This window comes from Strigops habroptila, chromosome 1 (genome assembly GCF_004027225.2).
Source record: "Strigops habroptila isolate Jane chromosome 1, bStrHab1.2.pri, whole genome shotgun sequence".
NCBI lineage: Eukaryota > Metazoa > Chordata > Aves > Psittaciformes > Psittacidae > Strigops > Strigops habroptila.
Genome location: NC_044277.2, coordinates 137,170,344 through 137,198,259, shown reverse-complemented (window position 1 = coordinate 137,198,259; position 27,916 = coordinate 137,170,344). Strand labels below are relative to the sequence as shown.

Here is a 27,916-nt window from a genome sequence, read left to right as displayed (position 1 = left end):
TTTTCTCTATCCCGGAGTGTTATGCAGAAGAGAACTCAGCTATCAGACTGTCACATCGGTGCACAGATCTGGGTTGCTTCCTGGAGCTTCTGCACCTGTGTTTTGGGCAAAGGAGCAGAGGGAAGGGGATGAAGGGGTACCTGAGGTTCTTTTCCAGATCCTCCCATATTCCGGGGCTATGTGAGAACATGGTCAGTCCCCAGTCTAGGTCAGAGGCAACCTTCACCTGTGTGTTGGCAACTGAACCTGCCAAAGTGGCTTAAAAGGAGGCATTAGTGTCGGCCTTGTTTTATGAACCATCACCACTGTTTACGCATCACACAGCTTTGAATATCTGCATTAAGTAAATGAAAACCAAGGCAGCAATTATCTAGCCTTGCAGCTAATCCAGGGCTGCCTAGATGAGGTCTATGGAGTATTACACATGATGGAGAAGAGCTCTGGTACAGCAGGAATCCAGCAGGCCTCTCTAGATGTGCTTCAGTTTGAGCTGCACCTGCTGGGTCAGATGGGCTTTTAACATGTCATATTTGCCTCTGTCCTTGTACCACCTTATTAGTAGCACTCGATGCTGTTATATGAAATAATTTGAGCCACAGTCTTAAGATGAGGTGTGGGGAGCTCGGCAGAGAGAAGGGACACTTTACCAGGGCATGTAATGATAGGACAAGGGGGAATGGCTTTAAACTGGAAGAGGGGAAATTTAGATAGGAGGAAGTTCTTCTGTGTGAGGGCGGTGAGGCGCTGGCACAGGTTGCCCAGAGAAGCTGTGGCTGCCCCATCCCTGGCAGTGTTCAAGGTCAGGTTGGACGGGGCTTGAAGCAACCTGGTCTAGTGGAAGCTGTCCCTGCCCATGGCAGGGGGTTGGAACTGGATGACCCCTAAGGTCCCTTCCAACCCAAACCATTCCATGATTCAAGAAGACACTCTCCCAGTTTTAAGCATGAACCTTTACAAAAAAAACCCTGAGGGTGCCCCTCCAGCCAAAGGCAAATGCTCTCCCAGAGAGCAGTGCAGGGGAGCAGCTGTCATGGATAGCCACACAGCCTGCCTTGGGGATCCAGGCCAGGCAGTTGTGGTTTGTTCCTATAGCTATAGGAGACCCCAGAGTTCAGCTGCCTATCGCTGCAAGCTCTGCCTTACAACAGACATGCCAGGGTGTGTGTTTGCAGCAAGCATGAACTGCTCAGTGAAGGGGCCTGGTGCAGCAGAGCAATGTCTGCTAGCATGGATGGACCTGTTTCTTCCAGATAAGCAGGGACGTGCAGCCTTGGAGCCTCCAAAAACACCCGCTCAGCTCCTCTCTCTGGCAACATGGCTGCGTCCTTGACCAACTTTCTTGCATAGTGAGCACATCCTCCGCACTGGTTTATCCAAGCTGCCCATTGCCAGTCAGTCAGCTGCTAGGGGTAGGTGTCTCCAGACTCTCCCCGTATCTGGAAGATCCTCCCTCCCCACTCTGAACTGCAACTTTAGAAGAAACAAATTAAAAGGGAAAAGAAACAAAAGGTATTCGCTGATGGAGGTTCTGGCAGCTGCTCCCTGTACTCATCAAAGGAAAGGAAGTGCCAATTATTTCCTTGTACGAACTGTTTCTGTAATCAAAGTGCTCTGCAGTTCAGGTGCAAATGCTGATTCCCTTCCACCCCACACGCAGCCCATGGGTCATGAGCCCAAGCAGAGGTAGCTGGCTGCCCACACCCTCATCAGTTTATACTTTCACACAGGGACACTCATACCTCTGTTTTCCTTGTGACATTGACCATTTATTTCCTTGTGGAGTGAGAACAGAGATGGGGCAGGCTGCTGAAGGCACGTTCACACTTGAGTTGGTGCTGTAGACTCAAAGCCCAGTATGTTTACCACAAACAAGCACAAACGCTTCTTGTCCCCATCCCCAGATCATCTTGCCAAACTGGGAGAGCGGGAGAGGGGGGAATGGAATTATGTTTTTACTGGGAATGCCCCTCCCATCCCCCCCATTTGCTGTGGTAAGGCTTTTGCAGCCAAACAGGGAAAAATTACTCCAGAAGCATCCCAGCTGAAGCCAGAAAGAGCTCTTCCCAAGGACCTCTCAGGCCCCGGGACCTCCATGGCTCATGGCCCTACTCACAGGGGCTCACACTAGGTGGCAACAAGCAAAGCCATATGCAAACATGCCACTAGAGAAAATGTGCCAAGAAAATAAAAAGCATTTTTGTGCTGTTATTTTTTCCAGTGCTGGCAGTAATAATTTTGTTTCTGTTTGTTTGTTTGTTTTGAGGGGGTTGTTTTGTTTTTAAACACCAATAGACAGAACATTTCCTGAGAAGCTTCTCATCTCCTAACCAGTAAACACTTCAAACTAGGAAATCAAGCCGTAAAAATCAAACAGATCTTTGCCCTTCACATGCTGTTTTCCATCTACCTCTCTTATAACATCTCTTTAAGACTGTCTTTACCAGGCATTGAACTGTATCCCACTTTCAGTTACACACATAAATGCCTCAAAGTAATTAAGCTGTTTAAAATTACTGCTTTTACTGACAACACCCAAAAAAGCCCATTAACTGTAGCAAATGAAGTGCACCATCCAACCCCCTGGCAGGGCAGATGCATATCACAAGTGGACCAAGACGCAGCAGCGCAGCCCCTGTCACCTTAGAGCAGTTGACATTCTCATCCATTACTTCTGCTTTGTCCATCTCAGCGTGCTGCCCTCCCCTTTAGATTTCATTACAAAGAACACAGAAGCACGGTTTCGCTTGCTGACGTAATGCCCATATTTAATCTTTCAAAACAAGAACAAAATCAAGAATAAAATCAAGAATAAAAATTTCATTTAAGTCATACAGTACATTAATCTTTCAGCAATGACCCAATCTACAGTACTCAAATGCCTGGCATGAAGTCTATTATCTCAGCGTTTAACAAGTGTATAACCAGTGACACAGTAAAAGAAGAGCTCACAATACACAGCTAACACAATGAGTTTAGATTTTCTTCTAAGAGTCCAGCTAGGGTTTGTAATACATGGATCACTTTTGAACCGTACTTTAATCACCTTTTTTGTTCAGTCAATGTGTTTGGGGCTTTTTTTTCTCTGTTATACGAGTTTTTCCATTATATACAGGAAGATAATCTCAAATGAAATTGCACGAGTTAGAATATCTATCTACAGGCATACATGGTCAATCTAACTAAAAATTTAATAAGCAGTAATTACTCGGTCCTGGTTATACATTCCTAAAGGCTTAATAATACAGTTTTAAGAAAATAAAATAAAACAAAACACAACAAAACACAGTTGTAGGGTGGCAATCTCTGTAAGAAGCCTCCTTCCCTCTCAAAACAACCAATGGTTAACTGTACTTTCCACATTTGAAATGGGGTCTAAAAAGAAGTAATTTCAGCTCCTAAACAATACAAAACATGACTGTCCTTTCTAAAGTCTGAATGGTTCAATGCGTCATTCAGTGAAGTTCTCAAATAATACTGGTAGGATGCAGACTGTTAACAGAAATTAGGACGGTATGCCATGGATAGCACATTTGGATAGCAAAACTGTATGAATGAAGGGCCCATTATCCAGTGGTTAAAGCAGCTTGATGCAGGAGGACAGCTCTCCCCGCATCAGTGGCAGAGGAAGGAAAAGGGCTCTTCTGCTCCTCAGCCAAAGCTAAAGCCAAATGTGGTGAAGCACATGCCCCCTCCTGCTCTCAGGGCCCTGGCCAGCACTCCTGACACTGTGTGAGAGGAAAACCACAGCCCAAAGGTGACCAGAGCCATGGCAAGGTGCAAGCCTCCCCTCCTCTGCCCACCTCCTGATGCTCAGGGGCAGGCCAAGGTCTGCCTCTGCTCCAGCTCCACGGCAGGCACACGGGTTCCCATTGAATCACTCATGTGCCAGAGCTGCTCCTGCACAGCAAGGATGAGCCCTGCAGTCTGGCAGCTTCCTGGCTCCTGGCCTCAACTACTGCATATGCCCGAACACAGCAACAACCGGAGAGGTCTCTCCCTCCGCAGAGCAGCGTTACCGAACACTACAGTCCCAGAGGGCTACCTCTAAGGTAAGTTAACTAAACACAAGGGCAATGGAGCTGCTTCTTCCCACATTAGCAAAACATAAACATAGCTAATTAACACAACTGCTTTGACTTTTAAAAGTCTCTCTTTTCTGGTGCCAGGTCCTGCTACAAATGGAGGAAAAAAAACCATAGAGCGCCACTTTCCTAGATGGAAAAGCAGCAGAATCTTAAGCCTTGAGGATCTGCTTTGTAATTTGCTACTGGCATAAACAACAAAAAAAGAAGTCCCATTTATTTGGCTGGGTTTTGTGGTGGCTTTTAAAGAAAAAAATCCAGACCATCCAGTGCACCTTCTCTGCACATACACACACACGCACATGCACACGCACCAGTGGAGAGCTCCAGAAGAACAGGCATGGGAACCACAAAGCCCAAATTGTGAAAAGACGTGGGGAATCTCACATTTCCGTTTCCAATTCTCATTTAGCAATGAAGCAGCAAAATGATGTATTGCAAGAAATAAAGTCACAGAACACACATACACCCAAACGCAACCATGGATACATTTTTCCCACTTTGTTTTTTCCTCTTATAGATGCTGTTATTCATCTGATAGCTTCTTTCTGGCTGTGCTGAAGTTTTTGAAGAGCATCTGCTGTTTTTTTAACCTTTATCAGAACTTAAGAACCTCAGTGGCAATGGACAATCAATCTCAGTAGTGCCACAACCAACCCTCTCCACTTAAGATTCTCTACGAACCCCTTCTATAAACTGAATCTCACTCTGCCCCTTTGGTGCCATTCTGGGTTTGGTTTTGGTCTTCTTGTTTGTTTTGATGTTGGTTTTGTTTTTCAAATTAACAAACACAGCATATTAATGCAAATTGGATGTTTTCTAAAAAATGCTCAGATAATTAGTTCAGCAATATGCAAAGTGCATCTATTTGGTTCTTTCCATAGATCACCTTCTGTTGTAAGTTTAAATTCCTTCACAGTTTAAAATATTGTGAAGAAATTATATGTATACTTTATGTATAGAACTATTTATATACATACACATATATACACACAACTCTGTACTTTATATAGCCATAAACACTCATTACTTAACTATTTATATTATATACACATGGCATGAACACATGCTCAGTGAAGAGTTGGTGCAGGCTGAAATCATTCCACCGGGTTTAATGGAATAACAACAGTGGAAACTATGAGTGAGTTATCAAAAGACACAGACATACATCTATTAGATAAGTGAAAGACCAATTAAATCAGCTCTTCCATGTTCCTACTAGCACAGGATTGTTCCCACCTCATTCCATGCTCCGTATGCACATACACAGCTATTCTGCATTCAGTTTACATGAGAGGGCAGTGGTGGTTCTTTTTTTCTAAAGGAAAGAACAGTCCATATTTACTGGGGCTTATCACAACCTCTTCTGCAGAAGTGCAGCACAGCTGGGTCTGGATGTCTTGGAGGAGCCTGAATGCTGCGCCGTCACTAGCTGAAAGCACCTGCTGAAGCGTTATTGCATGGTTAAGGGACAGCTATCAATTGTTCACAGTCTGTGAACTCTGTCTCTCCAACAAGTGGTACAACTGTATAAATACATATTTTAGCACAAAACAGTTTAACACGAGGCAAGTCCGAGTACAAATGAGACCTAAAGGCCTATGGGTGAACTTTAAAGGCCAAGAGTTCTTCAGAGTGCATGTTGTTTAAGGAACGCAAGTCAGGTAATTTCAAAAGAAGTTTTGTGAAAATAGAGGCTTCATTTGGGTGATTTTTCATTATTAAGGTCCTTAATGCACGGATTAGTGTTTCCTGAAGCGCCTCCACAGAATTGACATTTTCTATTCCGGAACGATCTAAAAAGAAAGGGGTGGAGGGGTTGGGGTGGAGAAGGGGGGGGCGAGAAAGAGAGAAAGAGAAAAACAGGGAGGGGGAAGACTGAATGGATGTAGTTATGCAGTTTGCAACATAAAATCACTGCAAGAATCACTCGCTACATTAACAAGCACAAGAATAATTAAATATTTATGCCAGAAGTTTCAAACCCACAATACCAGAAGTCTTTCAAACATTATTTAGCACCAACTTTGTAAAGTATTAAGCTCACTCTGACCTGGCAGTATTCAATCACCTTTTCTGTAATCACTTACCCATGTTTCCAGCAAAGGACAGACTGAAGCACACGCTGAAATGTTTTGCTGAATCACAACTTTCAATGCAAGGAGAGAGACAGGGCACATAGAAGTAAAAGTTTCAAACATTTCTCAAGGCTGGACACAGAACCCTAAACTTAATCTGGAGGTTCATGCTTGAGTAGGAAACCCCACTCAGGACAAGCCACACTTGTATCTGCACAATGGGAGCCCCAAGGGCAAAGGGAGTACAAGCCTTGACACGACTGGCCACTATTTCTGAGTGTGTTCTGAAGCACTTACAAAATGAAACATGATGCACCCAAAAATTCCCAGCTCAGGAAGAAAAGAAGTTCAACATGAAGAAAAATACTCTGCTTCCACTTACTGCACTCACCCCACACCCAAAACATCTCTTTCCAAAGAGCTGTATTTGAGAACATGCCTGTTGTCCTTAGGTGGCACCTAAGTAACCAGCTTAAAAGGATGAATTTTTAAGCAAAATGTCTCACCTAACAACCATGCACAGTAGCTGTTTTTTCCAAGCTGTATCCTGTCTTCTTAAATGCTACGGAAATTCAGCAGGGCACATACATACACAAGTGACGGACGTGAACAGAAATGTGCTTTGATGCGTACATGTACTTAAGCACTTCACAGAACTGGGACACAAAATGACAACAGCTTTCCGGAGTAACACTGAGTCAGATCTTACAGTCAGAGTGGGAATCCCTTCCTTATGCTGTCAGTGTCAATCCAATCAGATCTCTCAGGTGAACAGAGTCTAGGAAGTCCTACCAGACTGGTGCAGGTCCCTACCGCTACAGGAAAAAGTATTACATAAACCACTTAAGGATCCATCTTGAAGCAGTTAATGTGTTTTGTTCCTTCAGAAAGATTGTTCCAGAACCTTCTATTCTAACGATTAGGAACTTTGATTAATATCAAATTATGGTTTTTAGCACACATTCCACTCTTCTGTGAAGAATGTCATCAAGTTTGATAGCTGCTTTCCATGAGAGCATGAGTGAAGAGATGCCCCTCTGCCTTTATTTGTTAAACTATCTACCCCACTTGCCCCCCCCCCCCCCCCCCCCCACTTTGCACAACCTGATTTGTTCTATCCTGAGCAGAGATGACAACATAATATGCCAGATGAGGTTTCCCAAGAGCTCTGTAGAGTGGCAACAGTACTGCCTTGCCTCTGAAGGCAGAAAAATGCAGTCCAATCTACTCTGTCTCAAGCAAGTTATTGTAACCTTCTCTCTTCGATTAGTCCAAGTCTTTCTTCTTCCCTCTTAACCTACTCCCAGTGGCCAGCAGAAGTTTCTGTTAGTACTATCCCAATAAGAAAGAATAATAGAGGGTGTGTATTATACATTCTTCTACCAGAAAGTATCACCCTCAGTTAAGAGGTTATCTGGTATCTAGTCCTGCACAAACCACATTCTTTCAGCTTTGCTTCCGCCTTGCTTCTTCCTTCTTTAGTGCCCATAATCCAAATTGCTATCTCCCCTCCATCTTCAACACATCTGAAGCCAGAAGTGAAAGGTTCTTTTAGTTTTGAAATGGTAATTCCTCAGCACCACCAGAAATACTCCCACATCCTCACTGTATGGCCCTGCTTTTCCTTTCTTTGCCATATGACACCAAAACAAGAGGATGTACAGTTACACACATTCCTTGCTACTACCCCTGCTTCTTTCTGCACATTCTAAATACCCCTCATACGACTGGTTATTCATCCAGTGTTATGTGGAGATGCTTCTGACAAGTGTCCTCCCCACTAGCACTGTTTAGAGACATGAATATTTCTTTTTTTCCCCAACTGGTGTTTGGTTTTGGGTTGGTTGGTTTGTTTGTGGAGGTTTTGATTGTTTTGGTTCTTTCTGATTTTAATTTAAAAGATTTTTAACTAGTGCAGCATGGTATGCTACATTCTGAATCACTTAATCAGGATTCAACAGTCCCACACTCTTATCTGCTTCTGGAGCTGATGTAAATCTTGACTACTTTACTTCCTTCCTTTCAATCTTTTCTTGAGTAACTTTCATTCTGAGATGAAGTCATCTTAATGGCTTTATTCTTCCACCTTCAGTTCTTCTTCCAGTTACAGCATCTTTTGCCTTTGCCTGCATCTCCATGTCATCTTTGCTGATGCTATTCCTGAACTCTTCCTCCTTCTCTAATTAAGCTCTTCCTCCACCTTATGGGACGTGACTCTCTGGATCACATCCTCTTTGAGTGGTAGAGTGCAGGGGATCTGTCATTTGAGATATATTTAATCAACAGATGCCCACGATCCTACAGTTCTACCAGCACCTTCTCCTATCGGCAAGCACTCGCACCACAAGCATCTTCCCCAAAAGATGTGTTGGGGACACTTCTGTTCTTCTTAGGTACCTGCTCACATATGAAGCTTGCTCACTTACTCACTTGTGCAAGTAACAACCGCAGCATTTCAATTCAGTTACAAGCTACAGAGTGAAGCTGATCTGAAAATTGCTGGACTCAGAGTGACCATCAAGGTTACTACTGTGTCTGGAATATAGTATGAGCATTAAAAGACTAATGAAGCTGTATTTTATAAAACCCTAGAAACAGCTTGTGAAGATGTCCAGGAAGGCTGTGATCAGACTGCAGATCAGATCACGAAGAAGCTAAGCTAGGTAGCAATGATGTCCAAACTATGATCTGATAAATCCTCAGCAGCTGCAAGAAGCCTGAATACCAAACACCACCTCTTTTTGTCCTCTTGCACGACTCTGACATTATGTACTGCATGTTACAGACCATCCCTAAGCTAAGTTCTGCTGGGAGTCAGCAACAGCATGAAGCAGTGCTCAAAAGCCTTGGGGGGGGGGGGGGGGGGGGGGCTGGCTCTGTGCTAGAAACACATTTAACAGAACAGATACAGCCACTTACATTCAAAACAGGTGACACAGCGATTGCGGTATTCTGGGGCCCAGCAGCTGAGCGGGCAAGAAGAGTAGCTGTACCATTACAGAAGGAGGAAGAGGCCTGGTTCTCAGTCCTCATTTAAAGATTATCTCCAGTTCTTGCCAATTTAGGTTTTCTAAGATAAAATTTGTAAAGCAGAGTCTGGAAAAGCAATTAAACCCCCAGGTTTCTCTCTGTTAACTGAACATTTTCACTAACAGACTACAGTGCCAGGCTTGCTTCACGCTGCCGTTCATTCTAGCTTTTGAAGCTTGCAAAGTCTGTACCACCCTTTGCTCATTACCACCACTTACTGAAGAGGCTACAGCTGCCCATCCTGTGTTAAAACATTTCAGTTAGGCCACACATAAAGCTATTAGACTAAACCACCCTACCTTGTCTACAGAAGCTTCATGTGCCTACAACACCATGCCTGGGGTGCCCCTTCCTGATGAGGAAAATGTGGGTCTAAACCACCCATGTGGAAGATGAGAACTTGTTAAAGAAGCGAGTGGCCCCCAACTGCCGGCTTGTTGTTTAAGTGGGCACTACTAGCATTCCTGTTAGCTACCTCTAGAGAGCTCCTTACCCAGCAAGCAGGGATTCTGCATCTTGTATTTCAGGCATTATATGCAGAGTTAATGTGCCTAATTTGAGGCTTTAGATAATACTACAGAAGTAGGTGCTTAATCCTTCTTTGAATCTGGGCCAGGGTGTTCTGTATATCCAGTGACTGAAACGAGATATGAGGCTGGCAAAGATGTTAGTGGATTGGCAGACCTTTTGCGTTAAGAAGTCACAATGCAGATGAATAGGGCTTTCTTGCTGACATAGGCAGAGATCAAGCCGTTGGATTTGGATTTAAGTAAAATATGCAATAGACCTCAATGACGATACTTGGAAGTAAAAATACCACCTTTCCCAAGACTTAAACTGTGCAAGTCAGGAGTCATTTCACTGATGCTGTCCCGGGAAAGTTAGAAGTCAGAAAAATAGCTTCTAAATGGCCATCAGGCAGCTATGAGATGCATTTTTGCATTCTATAGAAAGTAGTAGAAAAATACAAGCCTGCTGTCACATTTTCCGAAAAGGCAGTATCAAAAAAGCAGGTATGTAAATTACAGGCTGCTATCAGCTTAAAGCCTACTAAGTTGCACTTAGATGTGAAAGAACAGATATACATTTTACAGGAAACTTCTAATAGAGACATGTATCTAAAAGCTGGCAAAGGTGCAAGTCAACTTTCTCTCCTTACCAGCAGATACCAGGACAACCGCTGTAAACAAACTCATTTCCTCATCGCTAAGTTGCAGGGCATTTAGTTTCTCGCTAAATTCAAACATTGAGTTGAGCAGATCACCGGCTCCCATTGAATGCAGGTCATCCACACTGTACTTCTTTCCACTCAGGAAGGTGACGGTACGTTCCTTTGCATCAAACAAAGATGCAAACCGTACCATTAAAACCTGGTGAAAGAAAAAAAACAGAACAACAAAACCACATAAATATAGGTGGAATTCTAGGAAAGCCAAAGAAAAAATTAAACCTTTTAACATCATTCCAACTGTCTCATTAGCTGCTGTACAAGCATTCTATACAGAAACTGACAGCATGCTATTGACCTGTCAAAAACAGTGCAAGCTCTGACCCAGTAGTCTGAGAGATACAAACAAGTGAAGAAATTAGCCAGTGGATGCAGGGGAGGGGCCATAGCACACAAAAGGGAGGAAAATTAAAATGTAAGCCTGAGACAGCCTGAGCCACAAAGACAATGCCATTCATAAAGATGCCAGTAGGTCAACTTGCTTAAGCCACCGAACAGCCAAAGGCATACAGAGCATTAAAAGAAAGGTTTTCTTGGCCGCACTCACAAAGAGCAAAACGAAGATACTGAACCAGATTCTTGCTTAGCATAAACTGGAGCAGCTCCATTGAAACAATGCTGATTTACACCACCTAATGAACTGGACCACTAGGCATTCTTTGGGAAAGTACCATGCTGCATCACTGTACCCACAGGAATGTTAATGAGCTTTGGTAGAAAGAAGCCACAGGTACGGCCTTCAAAAGTCAAGGAAAGCAGGGCTTGAAACAGCACCTGGTCTGTAGCTGCAGCGGGGAATACCCCTTCAGTATAAGCACCTGGGCTGGAGCAGTTGACATGTGCTGAACTTACCCCTCTGGGCTGAAATTTCTCTTGTGGTTTGCCAGTCGTACTGTGAAACGTTTCCCTCTGGAATGGCTTGTAAAGTTTCATTTGCTCATGTTCAACAACCTTATTTACATTTCCAAGGTTTAAGTTGCACAGAACAGCCTTCTTATTTGGAGAAAATGAACCAACCGGCAGTGGTTAAAACTTCAGACTTGTTGTAATCTCTTGGTGTGAAAGTCGTCTCTTGTCACTTACCCTACATAACTGCATGAATTTAAATGTGTACTACATTTGAGAAGAGAACCAGGTTTTCAGCAAAGACTGGTGCTTTTGACAAGCTTAAAAAAGGAGGGCTCAAAAAAATGAAGATGTTCGAGAATTTAAACACCATTCATGCACGTTAAATGACCTGCTCCTAAATTTAAACAGCCAAATGACATGCAGCAATCTTGATGGACACATGAGCACTATATATTGTTCACCTTTGTCAGCTAAGCTATGTGTCCTTTGATGACATTGACTACAGCGTGCAGAAACCTAGGTGCAGAAGCCCTCAGAATACAAGGAAAGGACAAAAAGGGCAGGTAGACAGAGCTGAACTTGGGCATTAGCAGGGACCTACCAGGTACTTCAACCTTTTGGTTAAAAATGGTTATTTCCCTTATAGAACTGGGCTTTAGAAATATTAACTTTAAATAATGAGCAACCAGCATTAACACTGATATTCAAAATTGAAGCCCATGAAGCTGTGTTGATTTATACTAAGGCAAAGACCTCACCTATAGATTTCAATGTCACCCTTCTAACCCAAGGAAGAATGGTTTAGACTACGGTATAGCACATGACTAATTCATCCCATTTCACTTTAAGATTCCTATCTGTGCATGCTGACGATATACCTGACCAATCCTATCATCTGACCATAGCAATATAAGCACGTGAAAGCCTCCACATAGGCAAGTACTTGGTCACTTCCTCCCCACATGCAACCAAATTACCAAGTTTGCGAGTCTGTGGAGAAATTGATTCACTACCCCAATGGAACCAAGGTCCTTCTTAGCTCTGCCCTCAACTACATTTGGAGTGGGGGCTTGTGGATGTCAGGGAGCACCCACTAAAAATCCAGTTGAGTTCCTTATTTGAGCCTCACTGCTGTTTCTGACCTGGCTCCCATAAAAGCCATGCAGATCCCACCACTATATAACGAGGTCCCCAGTACTCTCAGTTCTAAGAGGGCTTTTTAGCTTACCTATGTGTGATTATATACAGCTATGATGCTTCTGCACCAACATCGTTTCCATGCATCTTTCTGCCCCGAGATGAACAAGCATTCCTTGAATACAAGCTAGTGGTAAGCACAGTGCCAAGACGGCCACACACTGGTGCCCAAGGGAGCCAAAAAAGGCTCAGAGACCGTACTTTTACTCAGATACTTCTATTAACATGCAGATGTTGGGATATCCTAGTTTAGTTACCCAGAAGAAAGAAATGACCTTGTATCTGCCAGGCTTTCAAGACGCTTTTGCATCTCTTGCAATGGTTTCATAAATCTTGCAAGGTTTGGGATTTTTCCACTGCTCTGCAGCATTATTTTTTCATTTGTTTGTATGTTGGGGTTGGTTTTTTCGTGTTTTTTTTCCCTGTTGCTAAGATGCCACATGCACCTTTAACTACAGGTACCAGCTCAGTAACAGAAATCATTAATTTTTCCTATAAGTAAGTGAATAGGGATAAGCATGCAGCCATACATTATTATTAATTCTCTTGGATATAGTAACCCTCTTATCAGCAGTGCCTGTAACTGGCAAAAACGCATATGAATGAGGCTTGAGAAAAGCCTGAAGAAAGGCCAGGACCAAATATTTTACGTGCGAAACATGAAGATTTGACTTTGCATTATAGGAAACAGTTCAAGCTTGATTCTCTACCCTCTTTGCAGGCACTAGACAGTATACCACTTTGCAGAGCAAAGAACCAACAGTTTTGTGTAATGTGAACAGCAATATAACAAGCAGTAGCTGAAAAAGTGGAAGTACAGCCCTTAGCTCCAGGAGCTGTAGATGACTAGTAAAAGGTCAAGAATAAGTATAACGGCAAAAAAATACACGACAGCAAAATAGAAGAAACAAAGAAACTGACATGCTCCAGGCACCAAGTCTTGCAGTGTAACTTGTTTTTCACAACCCAACAATTACCCATTTTAGAACCGGGCTATATAAATGCAGGTGAAAGACCCATCACATTACACAAGAAATGGCTTCAGTTCAGGTAAATATGAAATCCAGCATTTCTCTTTGAATGAATAAATCAAGTAAACAAGAGCAAAAACATCACCAGTCCTGCCTTCCTCAGAAAAGCATGTAACACTGAATACTTGGGATTTCAGCTCCACCAGCCCTCTACGTTTAAACTTGGCATTTGAATACATACGAAATGTGCATGGTCTCCAATAGATGCAAGAGTATGGAAGAGCAACTAAAACCTTAAGTAAAGGTCTCTTGGTGAAGGTCACCAATTATAAAACAGCACCAAGCTCTCCAGTACCATTTCCAATTTAACATCACTAATTCGTACATACGTCATGACCACAAGTGGAAGAAATTAACCACGAGGACTTGGTGGGATTAGTCTGTAAGTCAGGCTGCAGGTGATATGGTATCTACAGAACTGCAGTACTACAGCTAGTTATCAGCGTTACTGCATTGGAGATGGAGGCTTCAGCAACCCCCAGTTGCCACCAAAGGCTAGTGGTGACTGCTGAGGATGGATGCTCTGGCTTTGGCAGGGAGCACAGTAGCAGAAGGAGGCACCTACAGAGTGATAAACACACTCCTCTACAAAACTGATAAGTCAATAGGTAACTTTCTAAACTAGCCACCCTTCCAGACACACTGTGCTTTTCTCCAGGTTAAGCAAAGGTAGCTATCACAGTAATCGCTCCTACACAAACCCAAGGAACTCCTCATTACTCATTTATTAATGCCCAGGGAAGAGGAAAGGGTAGAAAGGCTGAGCAATTTGAGCTAGTTGGAAGAGGGACAGCTCACCAAGATCTGACCAAACAGAAGCACTGGACACCATCAGCTTAAAGAAAGCTCAGAGCTAGCATCCATGAACAAGTTGGTTTTGCCCGATATAACCCAGTTCTATTTATTTTTGTTTTTAAGGGGGTCAAACTGATGCACAGCTTGTTGGTTCCACAATATACACACAGTGGTCTCACCTCAAAGGTCCCAGCCTTCAGAAGATTAACCTGGTCATGTTGAGAGAGATCTCGGAAACCTGGGATGCGCTTGGCAAACTCCACCACTTCCTTCACTGCAGGGGTAAAACTCAGTGAAAACTCTTCCCAGACTTCATGGCCAGACTTGTTTGGGTCCACGTGAGGAGTCTTACTCATTGGGCAGACCTGATGTTTACAAGACACATGCAGAAAACAACTCTAAGAGATCATTACAAATATTAACAAATACTTGAAAGAAGCAGGTTTATTCTTCAAGAAAACTTTGCAATAATGATGCACACAGAAAAAAAGATTAGTATTCCTCATTCGGTTCCCAAAGCAACTGGCTTTCTCCCCCTCTCTTTCAAACAAATGAAAACCCTACCACAGCAGTTCACTAGCAATCCCGTTTCTAAATTTGCTGACCTTGGCAACTTCAACATCATTTACAGCAAAAGATGAGAACCCATGTTATGCTGCTCTTCCCTGATCTCAACTCATGCCAGACCTTTGGATTTTTTACTTGCATTACTCCTGTAATCTCACAATTAATCACGATTTCACAATCGATTGCAATCTCACAGTCACTACTACATTCATTCTCATCTATCTTTCTTGTTTTGCAGGCAATTAAAGTGATTCAGTCAAGGTGACAAACGTGTCAACACCAGAGCAAGGAAGTGAGCCCTGGCTTCCTGAGTCATGGGTTTACCAGGACAAACTTCCCCTCCTAGATGTTTGCTTTTATCTGTATCAGTGAAGGAAGACAACCAAGGTACTGATATGCCAATCCTGCTCAGTCACAAGATGACAAAATGCTCTTTCTTTTATACAAACATATGGCAATTTTTTGCAGGAAAGTCTGAATCCATTACAATGAGATCAGAAGTATCAGTCAAGGCTGACTGCCAATAAATTCCCTCTGTAAAACCCAAGCTGATGCTCTGAGATAATTTCAGTTCTGCTTTCTAAAATCTGCATCTTTTAATGAAGTTTAAATCTTTTAATATTCATTTCACCTGTCATCACCAAGGATGAGAATTCCTTTAAGTATTCCTCACAAGTCTACTAAATGGTGTATGTAATCCTACATAATGTCAGCCAAGCAAAGAGAAAACAGTGAAATAGATTAGCAATTCCTCAGAGCTATGCTGGTTTTTTCATCTTGAAACTGATAATTGCCTAGCAATTCTTTGTATGGAAGGTCCTAAGATTACAATATATTCAACAGGCATATATACACACATGCAGGTGTGTGTTTGTGTATTTAGCAACAGCTATAGAAAACAAGATGGAGATATATATTTCTCATGTGGGTTTTTTTGTTGGGTTTTGTTTGTTTGTTTTCAACTACCAGTTGGTAACTGAGCAGTCAATACACAGAAAGCTCTTCCCTTTCTCTCTCCCCACAAGCCAAAGAACAGAATTGTAGATTTCTTGGTTCAGCTGTGAATCACAACATAATTTTTGTATCTGAGAAAAACACCCAAACCCAAATGATTACAGATGGAGTAAATGGGGACCTTTTCCATGAGCTGAGAATCATTAAATATTTTGGCAAAATAACAGGTCTAGGCACACAACTAGAAGCATGGCAGACACTAACCACTAATCTGTTCATGGAAATGGAACAGTTCACACAGGTATTGTTAAAAATACAGTACACTCTGAAATAAGGAATCTGGTTCAGCACTCTGCTCTGAATCAGACATAAAAAGCACTTCAACTTCTCATGCTATGATGACCCTATCCCAACTCCCAGGCACTCTGACCCAAGGGAAAACCACCAGTTTTCTCCTCTGTGTATTATGTCTAAGCTCTCTCGAGGGACCTCTGCCCAAGAGTCATAGAATATCTCAAGTTGGAATTGATGATCCTTACGGGTCTCTTCCAACCCCCTGCTCCTCGCAGGACTACCTAAACCTAAACCGTAGGACTACGAGCATCGTCCAGATTCTCCGTGAACTCTGACAGGCTTCCTATGGAAGCAGGTGTCAACATGTACAGTCACTAGTTGTCTTTAGAGAAACCTGTTCAGGAACGACCTGTTCTACTTTTCCGTGGGGGTATTAAGTAAAAAAACCAAACCAAATCCCTTAACATCTAGCTCTATACTGGTTCAGAGCCCAACTGCACTCTCCTATTGCGACTGACTCATTTCGGCCAGATCCTCGTTTGAGTTCTCTGGCAAAACCCTCATTCACATTAGGGATGCAGGGAGGGGGGCTGCAGTGCTCTGTTGGATTCAGTTTTGTTTCCTCATCGTCAGCTGTGTTGAACCTCCCTGCAGCTACTATGCACAGGTCAAACTGACTAGTTTGGGCCTCTGCAGGCAGGGCCACTCCCTGCCTGCCCATACTGACAGGTTTAACCTCTGCTTCTCAGGAGTGCCAAAAATGCCATTGCACTGACTTCACATACTTTCCCTGAAAGGCAGAAAGGTTGGGAATTATTATTTGCCCAGAGTCTGCAATTAAAGTCAGAGCCTGCGAGGGATGGCATGGTCCACATATATGATAGCCAAAGAAGGGGAAAAAAAACCCAAAACTGGAAAAGAAAAACAACAAAAAAAGAAAACCCAGCATCAAGATAAGCAGCCTTCACTGTGTGGAGACCTTCAGGGGTCTCCAAGAACATGTGAAGAACCTTTACAAACTTAAGAGGAAGAAAATCACTGGCAGCTCAAGTACTTCAGAAAGGTCAGGGGCTCGTGCTTCTCAATAGGAGTGCAGAATGAGAACAAGGATGTTATGTTCTCTCATCCCAGGCAGTTCCAGCGATAAAGAGAAGGACAATCTATTTTAAGGGGCTTAGAGAACCAGTTGCCTGAATGGCAGAGGAACAGTAGGTGCAAGGGAAATGGGAGGGACCTGTTAAGGAAAGGAAAAAACCCAAAATCTATATGCAAGAAAATCCTTGTTAAGAATTCAGTGAGAAAATGCTCTAGCAAAGTCATCTAAGGTTCCTAGAAGGGTGTTCAGAGTCACACTTAAGCAAATACTACAGAAAAGACCCTCAACTTCTCTCAAGCAGTTTAGCTCTGCATCTTCCTCCTGCCTCTGTTCAGAGCTGAGGATGTTCTAAGGGAGAAGCCTGTGGGTCCCATCGAGTCTGTATTTTACACTGCCTGTAAAATCGGCCTAGCCCCATAAAAACAAAACACCACCTAAGAACAAACAAACAAAAAACCCAAAACAAAACCAAAACAAACAAAAAAACCCACAAAAGAACAACAACAAAACCAGCCTATGCAGACTGGCTTAAAAACCTAGCCCTGAGGATTCACCCCAGATATTTGCTCTGAATGCCTTGAAGGAAAATACAGCATATCTGATTGTGGAGATATCTTAAAGTGAAGTCTTCAAGAGGACTGAGTGAAGAAGGCAATTTATAAGCTCTATTTATAAACATCCGTTTTCATGTTTAAGTCAAGCCAGTTAAAAAACCTGTGAGTTTTCTTCAACCAATGCTCTTTGACGTTAGTCTATTTTCAGTTTGCTAAAAAAACCCCTTCACTTGAATGATTTCAAACCCTCCACACAACTTCAGCTATTGTTCCCCTTCATCACAATTTGCACTATTAAACTTTTGTCACTATTTTAAGTTTCAGCAGTTGTGCCAATAGTGTGCAGCTTCACCGACTGAAGCAGCACAGATGGATCACAGCCATCACTAAGCCTTACAATAAGTCAAATCAAACAATTGATATCAATATACCAGATGCATTCTTCCTCCAGTGCTGCAAGAGTAAGTGGTATTCTTGTTTGGAGAAAAGCCATCTTCTGGGATCCTATCACACAGTCGCTGAGTATAACCACTGGTGAAGTTCATGCAGTGGCCATTTGGGAAACACATGGTGTGCCCACTTGGATAATGCATTGCGCTTCTCCCTTTGTACTGTCCACCAAGGTGCTTCTCACTTTCAGGGTACTGAGGGCCCCCAAGCCCACTAACACAGTGCTTGCTGCTCAAGATGTACTGCTCAGCGTTCTTTGACACTCTCTCCCCGCTTTGGGGCTGCATCATCTCTGCTGGGTTTTGGGACTGTTCTTGGTTGTACATGAAAGTGTCTTTGTGGGCCCTAGTGACCATACCGATCACTTCTTCCTTTGCCATGTCGGCACTAGGAGGGGGAGAAGGGCTTTTGATGGTTTCCCGCTCTTGCTTGGGCTTGGAGGAAAGGTCTTCTTGAGGTGCTTGATCTTGATGTTCTGTTAATGCTTCGCTGGGTAAGTGACTGCTGAACTGGCTGTTCATCATGGTTTTCATGGCACTCTGCATTTCAATCAGCATCCTCTGTTTTTCACGTTTGGGAATACGGCCAAATCGAACAGCTACCAAGGTGGGGAGATGAAAGTGGGGGGGAGGAGAGAAAAAGAAGGTCAATCCTGAAAGCGTTAGCATGCACACACACAGAATACACACCCCAACCAAAAATCCTGCCTTTCAAGGGAAGACATTAACTGCTCTCACCAATACTACAGCACGGGTATTACCACTGAAGTCAACAAGCTCCCTGGGCATAGGATAGGTGTGAGATATGAAATGCATGCTGCTGCTTACACACATACAAAGAGAAGGCAGCTCTAAAGCATATACTCTCTAAAGCCTTTTCCCCTTTTGCTACAAACCTGGCTATGGAGTACAGATGGTTGTGTTAGTTAACTGTCAGGCTTTAAGACTGGACCAATCAAACCAGTACAACTTTGTGACCTGACAATTAGCTGAATGTAAACACAGTTCATAACATATATGAATAGGTCCTACAAGACAGCTCCTCATGAACCAACTATATAACTTGCCAAAACAAGAGAACCAGTGCTGAGTGAAACTTACCTTGGTACATTTTCCTGATAACTTTGCCTTGACAAGGACATTTTCTGATGGCAAGGGGATGGGCATCATTGTGGCTGCAGCATTTTTGACCCTGTCCTAAGGAACCTACAACTGCCTCTACCATCCTGTCCAACCACAGCCTTACAAGGGCTTATAACCAGTTTCGACTGATGTAATTATGTTCATGCAGTAGTCCATCATTAATGTAACTAACTCCCTTTCATTAAAGCAGGTGCAACCTTATGCGCAAACAAGCGCCTAGGGGATGAAATAACTCCTATGCACAACAAGAACTCAGAACAATTATTTAGAATAAGTTTTAACACTCCACCCACTAAATTATTAACAGCCCAAGATTCCTGGTTCTTGTGAAAAAAACACCCTGAGAAAATTAAAAAGTGAAACAGGAGGAAGAGTTCTGGTTTGTGACATCAGGTTGTAGCACACTAATGAACTACACTTTCAGCATTACCTTTTAAAACGTCACAAGGAGTGGATAACCAGCAAGGTGGTCAGAGACACAGCTCAACATTACCCTTTCCTCCTTGCCTTCCCCCTCCCTCCAAGGGGAAAAAAACCCCAGCAGGTACATGCTCACTGTACCCATCCCATGCACCCAAACCTAACTCTTTAGGCTCTACAATGATTACTCTAAGGCTATCAGCTTGGGCAGAAGTCCCTTTCATTGAAAAAGCAACAGAAACAAAACAAAATCAAGACTCTTGTTACAGCCATCCCCCTAACAGACCACTGCAGAGCATCCCACTGCATTAGCCTCCAGGGACAGTATTAGGTTACCAGTTCAGGACGGTCAGGGAGCAAGAAGGCAAGCTGATCTAAACACTCCCAGACAGGGAACCTGACCCTGACAACAGTGCTGGCTGTGTTATCGGCCACTGAGACCCTTAGCAATTGGTTCTGAGGTGGGCAGCAGATTCTCCCTCAGAGGATCACTGCTCAGGAACATACCATCTCTTGACATCCCAACAGACAGGCATTTTTTGAAACGACACTGCTGGCATCTGTTCCTATTCATTCTCATTATAGAGCAGTTGTTATTCTTCAAGCACTTCTTATACTGGATGTTTTGTTGAATGCTTCTTCTGAAAAAACCCTGTAAGCAAACAAAAAAAACCCCAGAACTATTATTACAACACATGTCAAATCCTCCTGCCAAGATTCACCTCTCCACAAGCACAGAAAACTTCACTGTTTCTCATGAGCTGCTTCAGAGCCATCAGCCCAAAGCGATCTTAAAAGAACTTGCTACTCCTCATGACATACTTTGTGTGTGATCTATGCATAATGCAAACTAGTTATGATTTCTAATTATAGAAGATGCTAAGTTGTTTCCTGCATAGTCAGCAGCTAAGAGCAAAATATCTCCAGTATTACCTCTATCACTGCACTGACAGTTTCCAAGATATGCACTCAATCTCCTATGATATCAGTGCAAAGATGAAAGTCAAAATCAGATCTTTTGACTTCAATCTCCATAGTCTGGCAACAAAACCATCCTGTTGCACCATATGACCTTCAAAGGTGGTACTTTCACATAACCCCTAAGCTGATAAACTCTGCCACAGAACGTAACCTTTTCAGTGTTAAAGTATTAGAAAATACAGATCTACTGATGCATGAACACGCAAGCACATAGTTCTGGCTTTCTCTGTGACAAAGAACTGCCTTTCTGAAGCTGTTTTGTTCTGTGTCCTAGCCCAGATGACAACTCACACCCACTATCTCTTAATGCAATTAACATTCACATGTCTGGCGTGACATGATCCTTACCACCTGTCTGCAGGTCTTGTTCTCTGCCGTGCACTCCAGGTCAGGCAGGGGCAAGAACAGAAAGCATTGCAGGGTTTGGAAGATGCTATGTCTTGCTAAGTGGTTTGCCTTTTCCTACAACTTATACACTGTCTGAAATTTCTCAGATTTAAGTTTAATAGAGAAGCATACCAATGTTTTTTTGGCAGTATCACCCCCTTTCCCCTATGGGGAGAACTTGAGCATTTCACCAGCAGAAAGGTGAGCAGAAACATAGCTCACCTTGCAGCCCTCACAGGCATGAACGCCATAATGAAATCCGGAAGCGACGTCTCCACAGACTTTGCAAAGAAGAACCATGCCATTAAATTCTAGAATCAGAACAGAAAAGTCAAGGATATAGAAAACCAATGACAACTGAAAGAGTGTCCAGCTTTTAAAGCCTAAACTGAAAGCAAAATATGTCAGGTCAGTTCAACAGACAAAAAAATACAGCAGAGGAACAAACAAGAATGTACAAAACTCCTGACCAGTTCAGAAGGTACCAGTGCAAGAGAGGGGCGGTGGGAAGGAGGAAGACAAACATGAAGCACTCAACAGAATAGAGAGAAAGCATGTATTCACTGGACTTTCAATCACAGAAGCATTGTACTGAGCTGCAGAAAGTCTGCTTACATTCGCACACTTTTAAAGGGACTATTTAGTTAACTAGGCCACCAAAGTTCGGGCTCAATTTGTTTTTCCATCAGGACAAAGTAAGCCCATATAAAGGCTACAGTTTCCCCAACAGAGAATTAACATACTAGCTTTAAAAGAGAACTACTAAAGGACACTTTATTTTATTACATACCATAAACAAGCCATACATTCTTCCTATCTGATAACGATTTAGGACTGGTAACTCAGCCATATCTGCATATGTAAAGACTACTCAATTGAGTGCATATCCAGAATGGTATGCTTGCAAGCTTGAACTTGAAAGTACTGTCTCAGCCCTGTAAATATGCTCATGGTTCGGGTTTTTTAAGCTTTTCCCCACCTATTTTATTTCAGCTTGTCAATAAATTCAGTAAAGACTTTTTGCAAGTCCTAAGTGCTGGTCTAACATTGGTTTCACTGAAGCCAATGGGAATTTTACCAGTGACTTCAGTAACCACAAAATTACCTTAACAGTGAGCAACAGAGACAGCTGGAAATACTCCTGCAGAAACATATTCTACCAGGAAAAATAATTTATGAGACATTTGGGTTTCATTTGTAAAGAGGAACTAAAACTTATTTTTTCATGGTTTTGAAAAACAACCAAACCACAAAATCCCCTCTTTTTTACTTTTCTCTTTACATAGCTAGTACTGAGCTAAAAATGTTATCTATCTATATATCCACCCATTCATCCATCCATCTGAACAGTTTACAACAAGTTTCATCTTCAGGAACCTCTGCCCTGACACCAAAAACATAGCTGCTAGTGAATTTTTAAGAGGAAGTAAATGTTCTTACTAAGAACTTAGGGTAGGAACACTTTAAGGAAAAAATAAAAAAGATGGGGGGAGAGACTTTTAAGGTAGAACTGTTAGATGTTTATTCTAGATTCATACCAATTTAAAATGATAAAACAATTCTGCAATAAAAGACTTCAGTCTTCAAGAGACTAGTCTAAATTGCAGCTGAGTGTGTGTTAAAATGCTCATTCCAGTACTCAGTTGATTCCTGCCCTTCCAAAACTGTTTAAATATAGTTCTTTATCATTGATCTCCTCCAATTACCAAAACAGTGCAAAGTAAGTAGCTGGAGCTAGACAGTTGAATGCATTTTAAAGGACTATCCTTTAGTTCCATGCTTATGGAAAATTATATAAATGCCTTCACAGCAAACCACACAGAGGACCCGGTTGTAACAGACAGGGTTGTAATACACAGAGGGGAAATGGTGGTTACAGGAACTGGCACCAAACATACTTGTTACTCCATTATGGCCTTTTGTCAAGCCAGCAACACTCGACTGGTTTGTTTTAATAGTCTCCTCCAGCCGATCGCTCTTTGGTGCCCCATCAGAGCCCTCGCTGCCTCGGCCGTTGCAGCCGCTTTCCGAGGAGGAGCTGTTTGGAGAAGATGGTACAGGCGAAGAGGACGACTGGAAACCGCTGTCTGAGCTCTCGCTGTGACATGAGGCTGGGCTAGATGCCGAGCTTGAAGAGCTGATGTAAGCTATCACACCCCCTAAGGCAAGAAAAAAAGGCAGCACGTAGTGACATAACAAGCAGACATGCACCGCTGCCATGTGAGCCACGCCATGACCCAGCACCACCAGACCTAGCCATCACGTGTTCCTGGGCACACTCCTTTCCCTCCCTCCCTCGAGCTTGCTTCTTTCCATTTGTTTTCAAGGGCTGACCTCCCATCCCCTTCCTTCCCTCTTATCAGCCTCCTCTGATCCAAGTCAAGATGAAATGGCAGAACCAAAGGATGGAGCAACAAGCCATGCTGCAGGACAGGGCAGTGGCAAGAGGGCACAGGGAGGCCCAGGGACGGTTTCCCTGGCCACCCTCTGAGCAGAGCTCATCTGGAGCCACAGCAAAGCCAGGCTCTTACAGCACTGTGGAGCTGGAATGCAAACAAGCTAGGTTAGGGACAGAAATAGGGCAGGGAGAAAGACTTCATGCAGGCTGCGTGCCAGAGGCACAGAAAGGAAGGGCTGGGAGGTGCTCACGATGCAGAAAGGAAGGGGGCAAGGGAAAGAAATAGCAATGCAGCCTGGTTAGCCTACTGAGCACCATTTGTCCAACTGCAAGCTTTTGCAGTGTTTCTAGCAGCAGCTAAACTCTGACTGCTAGGCTGCCATTTGCAGTCTCTGTCCTGCCGCGTCTTGCTAGCTGACACACTTGAGAATCCCTCAGATGAAACAGCTTTTTGTCCTCAGATAGACCTGGGAGCAGTTCCGGCTTTTCACAGGCTCCTTTTTCTTGCTTGTAAGCAAGAGAGAAGGTTGTTTTCACTTCACTGGAGTTTGTCTCCAACGCTCAGCATTTCAAAAGCCAATGTAAAAACATTTGGTATTTCACACAAATATTTCAACAGTGAAAGCCACTCAACCGTTCAAATAAATTACACTCTGCATCCTCTCTGGTTTGTGCCTGTACTGCTATCTAGAGCCTCTTCACAGACAACTCCACACATCAGGAAGGATTAAAAACTTTACAAGGACCATGCGCTGGCTTCCTCTGGAGGAATAAAAGCATCGGTGTCTGTAGGGTCCTCGGTCAAATGAGCTAGCATGGCAGGTTGGGGCTGGAGCCCCCCACATCAGCCACCACCTCCTCACAGATAAAGGCAGCCCTGTTACACAACCCTGGAAAAGATCACTGCTTGCAGGTAGACAAATTTTTATTACTTCTATCAGTTTTAACAGTCCTCTCAGCATTTCTGCAGCAGCTTCACTGGCCCATTTCCTCTTTAACATCTGATTTTTTCTACCGAGGAAACCGCCACCAACACCATGAAGAGCGTGCAGCTGAGGAACCCCTGCCTGGTGGGGCAGAAGTCGGATCATGCAGCCGTGTGACACGTGCACTGCACACAGGCTGCTTCTCACATTCCTGGGCACCAGTGCCCCTATGCCCCACCACAGCCATCATTCCTGCACAGATTATTTTCTGTTCCAGTAAATCCTCCCTGCGGCACAGCACGCGTTCAGGATTGGGGGTTTTTGGAGCAAGGAGAATTGCAAGGGGGACACGGGGCCAGCAACAGCGTGAGGAAAAGACCTCGCCAAACACCCGCGCTAGTGCCAGACAACACCCATTTGACAAAGGTCTGGGTGCACGTGCCTCTGCCAGGTCAAAGCTCGCAGTCCACCTGCTCTGAGGGAGGCACTGAGCTCCTCCGCAGGCGCCATCCTTATGTGCAAAGGGCAGAGCAGGGCATGCAAACGCAGCTCCTGCAGGGAACTCAGTGTTCCTCCACACTGCCACCTCGCCCCACTATCGCTAAACCCTGCCTCATAAACAGGGATGCTCCTTTTCCCTCAAGGGTAACGCCACTGTCACAGGGGAGCACAGGGGAAGGGTATGGCTACAGGGGGGTTCACCCCTTGTCTTCCAAATGCCTGAGGAATCCCAGAGAGTTGGGCTGCTGCTGTATCCTAGGGAGCTTGGGAGTCTTGTCTGCATCACAGTCAAGATTCCCAATACTTTCTTATTTTAGAAGCTACATCTCCCTGTGAACCTTATTTTCGTTTGGTCAGCAGTCAGAAGTCGAATCCCGTACAACAGCACAGGGTGACGGCTCAAAACAAAGAGCCGCCACGGGTCTACGCACTGGTTGGGCTTTGCACAAGTACGCTGCAGAAAGAGACCCCTGACGGCCCCGGGTCTATGAGCTGGCAGGGTTTTGCTTCGGGAACCCGGTGCACCCCCGGCACGGATTTAATTAATGGGGGAACACCGTATAGTGCAGGTGCCTCAATCGCACTGAGATGCGGGAAGGTGTAACAATGCAGAAGTGCGAAGGAGGCGGCGAATCGGGTACACGCTTCACCGCTTCACCCGGCCCCAAGGACGGTGCCGCGGGGGCACCACTGACCGCCCTTCGCTAGCGGAGAAGGGAAGGACGCAGGGAGCGGGGCCGCGGGGCGGAGCGGGGCTGTGCGGGAAGGGCCCGTCCCGCCGCCCCCTCCCCGTTACACAACGCCTCCCCCGCGCACCGGGCCGCTCCACGTGCGGGGCCGGCGGGCGGGCAGCCCCCGCCGCCGCACACGGCCGCGCGCGTGCGGGCACCCGCCCCCCCCTTCTTCCCTCCCGTCCCCGCACCGGGACCTCACGCTCCCCCCGCCCGCCCTCACTCCCTCCCTCGACCGCGGCCTGGCGCGGCTGTGGGCGGAGCCGTGCCCGCCGCAACCCCACGTGTCCCCGTCGCGCCCCTCCGCCGCCGCCGCCCCGAATGTAGGTCACCAAAACAGCGGCCGCCTCACGTGTCCGCGCCGCCAGCCGCCCCGCGCCGCCGCCCCGGCACTATTATGCAATCCGCGCGTCACCGCCCCGCACGGCCAATGAGCGGGCACGCCGCGCGGAACGTAAACACAGCGCGCACATGGCTCGCCCGGCGGGTCCATGTGAGGCAGCGCGCCGCCGGCCCGGACACCAGCGGCGCCGCGGACGGGCAACGCCGCCGCCCGCCGCGCTCCCCCCCGCGCACCCCGCCGCGCCACCGGCCCTCCAACCGACCCCGGCCCGCCCGGACCACCCCGTGCAGAGACACCCCCCCCTTCCTCCCCGCCCGCAGCGGCCGCTTACCCGCGCTGACTTCCATGGCGGCCTCCTCCCGCAGGGGCAGGGGCGGCGCCGCGCTGTGCTCCGCCGGGCCCGGCACGGCTGCGCTCGGTCTCAGTCTCCCCAGCGCCCCGTCCCCCGCCGCTGCGCTACATGCAGCAGGCGGGCGGGAAGCGGCCGCGCTGCGTCCTGTCAGAGCGGCGGCAGCAGCAGCAAACAACTGCCGCCCGTCCCCGCCACGGCGCCCTCCCCTTTACAACAAAAGCGCTCGGGAGCCGCGCAGAGTGCGGCACCGCCGCCCGCCCGGCCCGGCCCCGGCCCCGCCCCGCCCCGCCGGCCCCGCCCCGCCCCCGGCCGCCCCCCTCACCCAGTGACACACTTTCCTCCGCGCCGCGCGCGGGCCGCGGGCGCTCACGTGCGGCGGGCGCGTGCGTGGGGGCACTGCGGCGGTGCGGGAGTAGGGGGGCGGGGGGTGCCCCGGTGGTGAAGGCACCGCAATCGGTCACCGCCACCACCGCAACAGCCGGTGCGGTGCTCGCCCACCCACCGCGGGGCACGGGCGGCTGTGTCAGCATCCGCCGGCGGGGCGCTCAGCGCCGGCAGGAAATGCCGGTGCTCGGGTTGCCGCAGCTCATGAGCTCTGCCCGCCGGAGCGGCTGCGAGCGCGGGTATGCTGTGAGCTGCTGGTGTAAGGGAAAAGCCGGGAGAGGCACCTCGGCAGCGCGCACACCGCTTCGCCTCAACAAAGTCTCCAGGCACGGTTCTACACCCCCCCCCGCCTCCCGCCTTCCCAAAACCGGGAAAGGGATGCACCCCCAGAGGACCCGCTGCGGGTGGAAAGCAGGGATGTCTCCGCCGGGGGGGGCATCCTCCACTCTCCCATCTCCTGCTCCCATAAAGGAATCCACAAAGAAACACAACCTGCCTCAGCAGTAAGGAGGGGAGGGGGGAAGCTTTCCGCGAAGTGAACGCCGAGCCCAAAATAAAGGTCTCGTCCTTCCTCGCCCCCACGCGGAGGCAGGGGGGATGCGGTGTATTTTGACCTCCCGGCTAAGAGCAAGGCACTGAGGTTAAATGAGGCCAAGGAGCAGAGGTTAAACGCAGCTAAATGTAGTTTGCCACCTCCTAATTTGGGTGAGTTTCCTTTCCTCTCGAATGAGGTAAACAGGTCAGTTTGGGTGAGCTTCCTCACTTCTCAAATAAGGTAAACGGGTGAGGTTTGCCGTGTTTCTGCCTGTGGCCCAGCAGCCATGAGGCATCCAGCCTCCCTCTATGTCCACAGGCAGCACCCACCACCGTCCCCAGGCCCCGATTTTCTATGGCAAAAGCTTCTTGTCCTCCTCATAGTCCCAGCTTTCCTCCTCAAACTGTGTTTCCTATGCCAGCCACGTCGTTCCCTGGCTGTCTCACATAGCCCCTGCCTGCTCAGCTGCCTGCCCCCAGCACGGCCAGGAACAGAGCACATCCCACCCTTCCTTCCCAGGCTCAGGGCACCCAGCTGGGTCTCCCATCTCCCTCCTCTGCCTGGCCGCTGGTCTTCATGAGCCAAGCACAAACTTGATGTGTTCGAGATGA

General features: G+C 45.9%; 1 protein-coding gene across 2 annotated transcripts; it reads right to left on the bottom strand.

Moving 5' to 3' along the window:
* Positions 1 to 2,738: 2,738 nt before the first annotated feature.
* NR1D2 (nuclear receptor subfamily 1 group D member 2) lies at positions 2,739 to 26,663 on the bottom strand. Of its 2 annotated transcripts, XM_030490887.1 has the most exons (8): positions 26,366 to 26,663; positions 23,034 to 23,294; positions 21,358 to 21,446; positions 20,275 to 20,419; positions 18,187 to 18,803; positions 14,470 to 14,655; positions 10,350 to 10,560; positions 2,739 to 5,878 (listed from the first exon to the last, which is right to left on the bottom strand). In XM_030490887.1, exons 1-8 carry the CDS (start codon positions 26,379 to 26,381, stop codon positions 5,682 to 5,684), a joined length of 1,722 nt encoding a protein of 573 aa, XP_030346747.1. In that variant the 5' UTR covers positions 26,382 to 26,663; the 3' UTR covers positions 2,739 to 5,681. The 2 variants fall into 2 exon arrangements, with proteins under 2 accessions (XP_030346747.1, XP_030346738.1); XM_030490878.1 differs by lacking the exon at positions 26,366 to 26,663 and having other exon boundaries at positions 23,034 to 25,756.
* Positions 26,664 to 27,916: the final 1,253 nt, after the last annotated feature.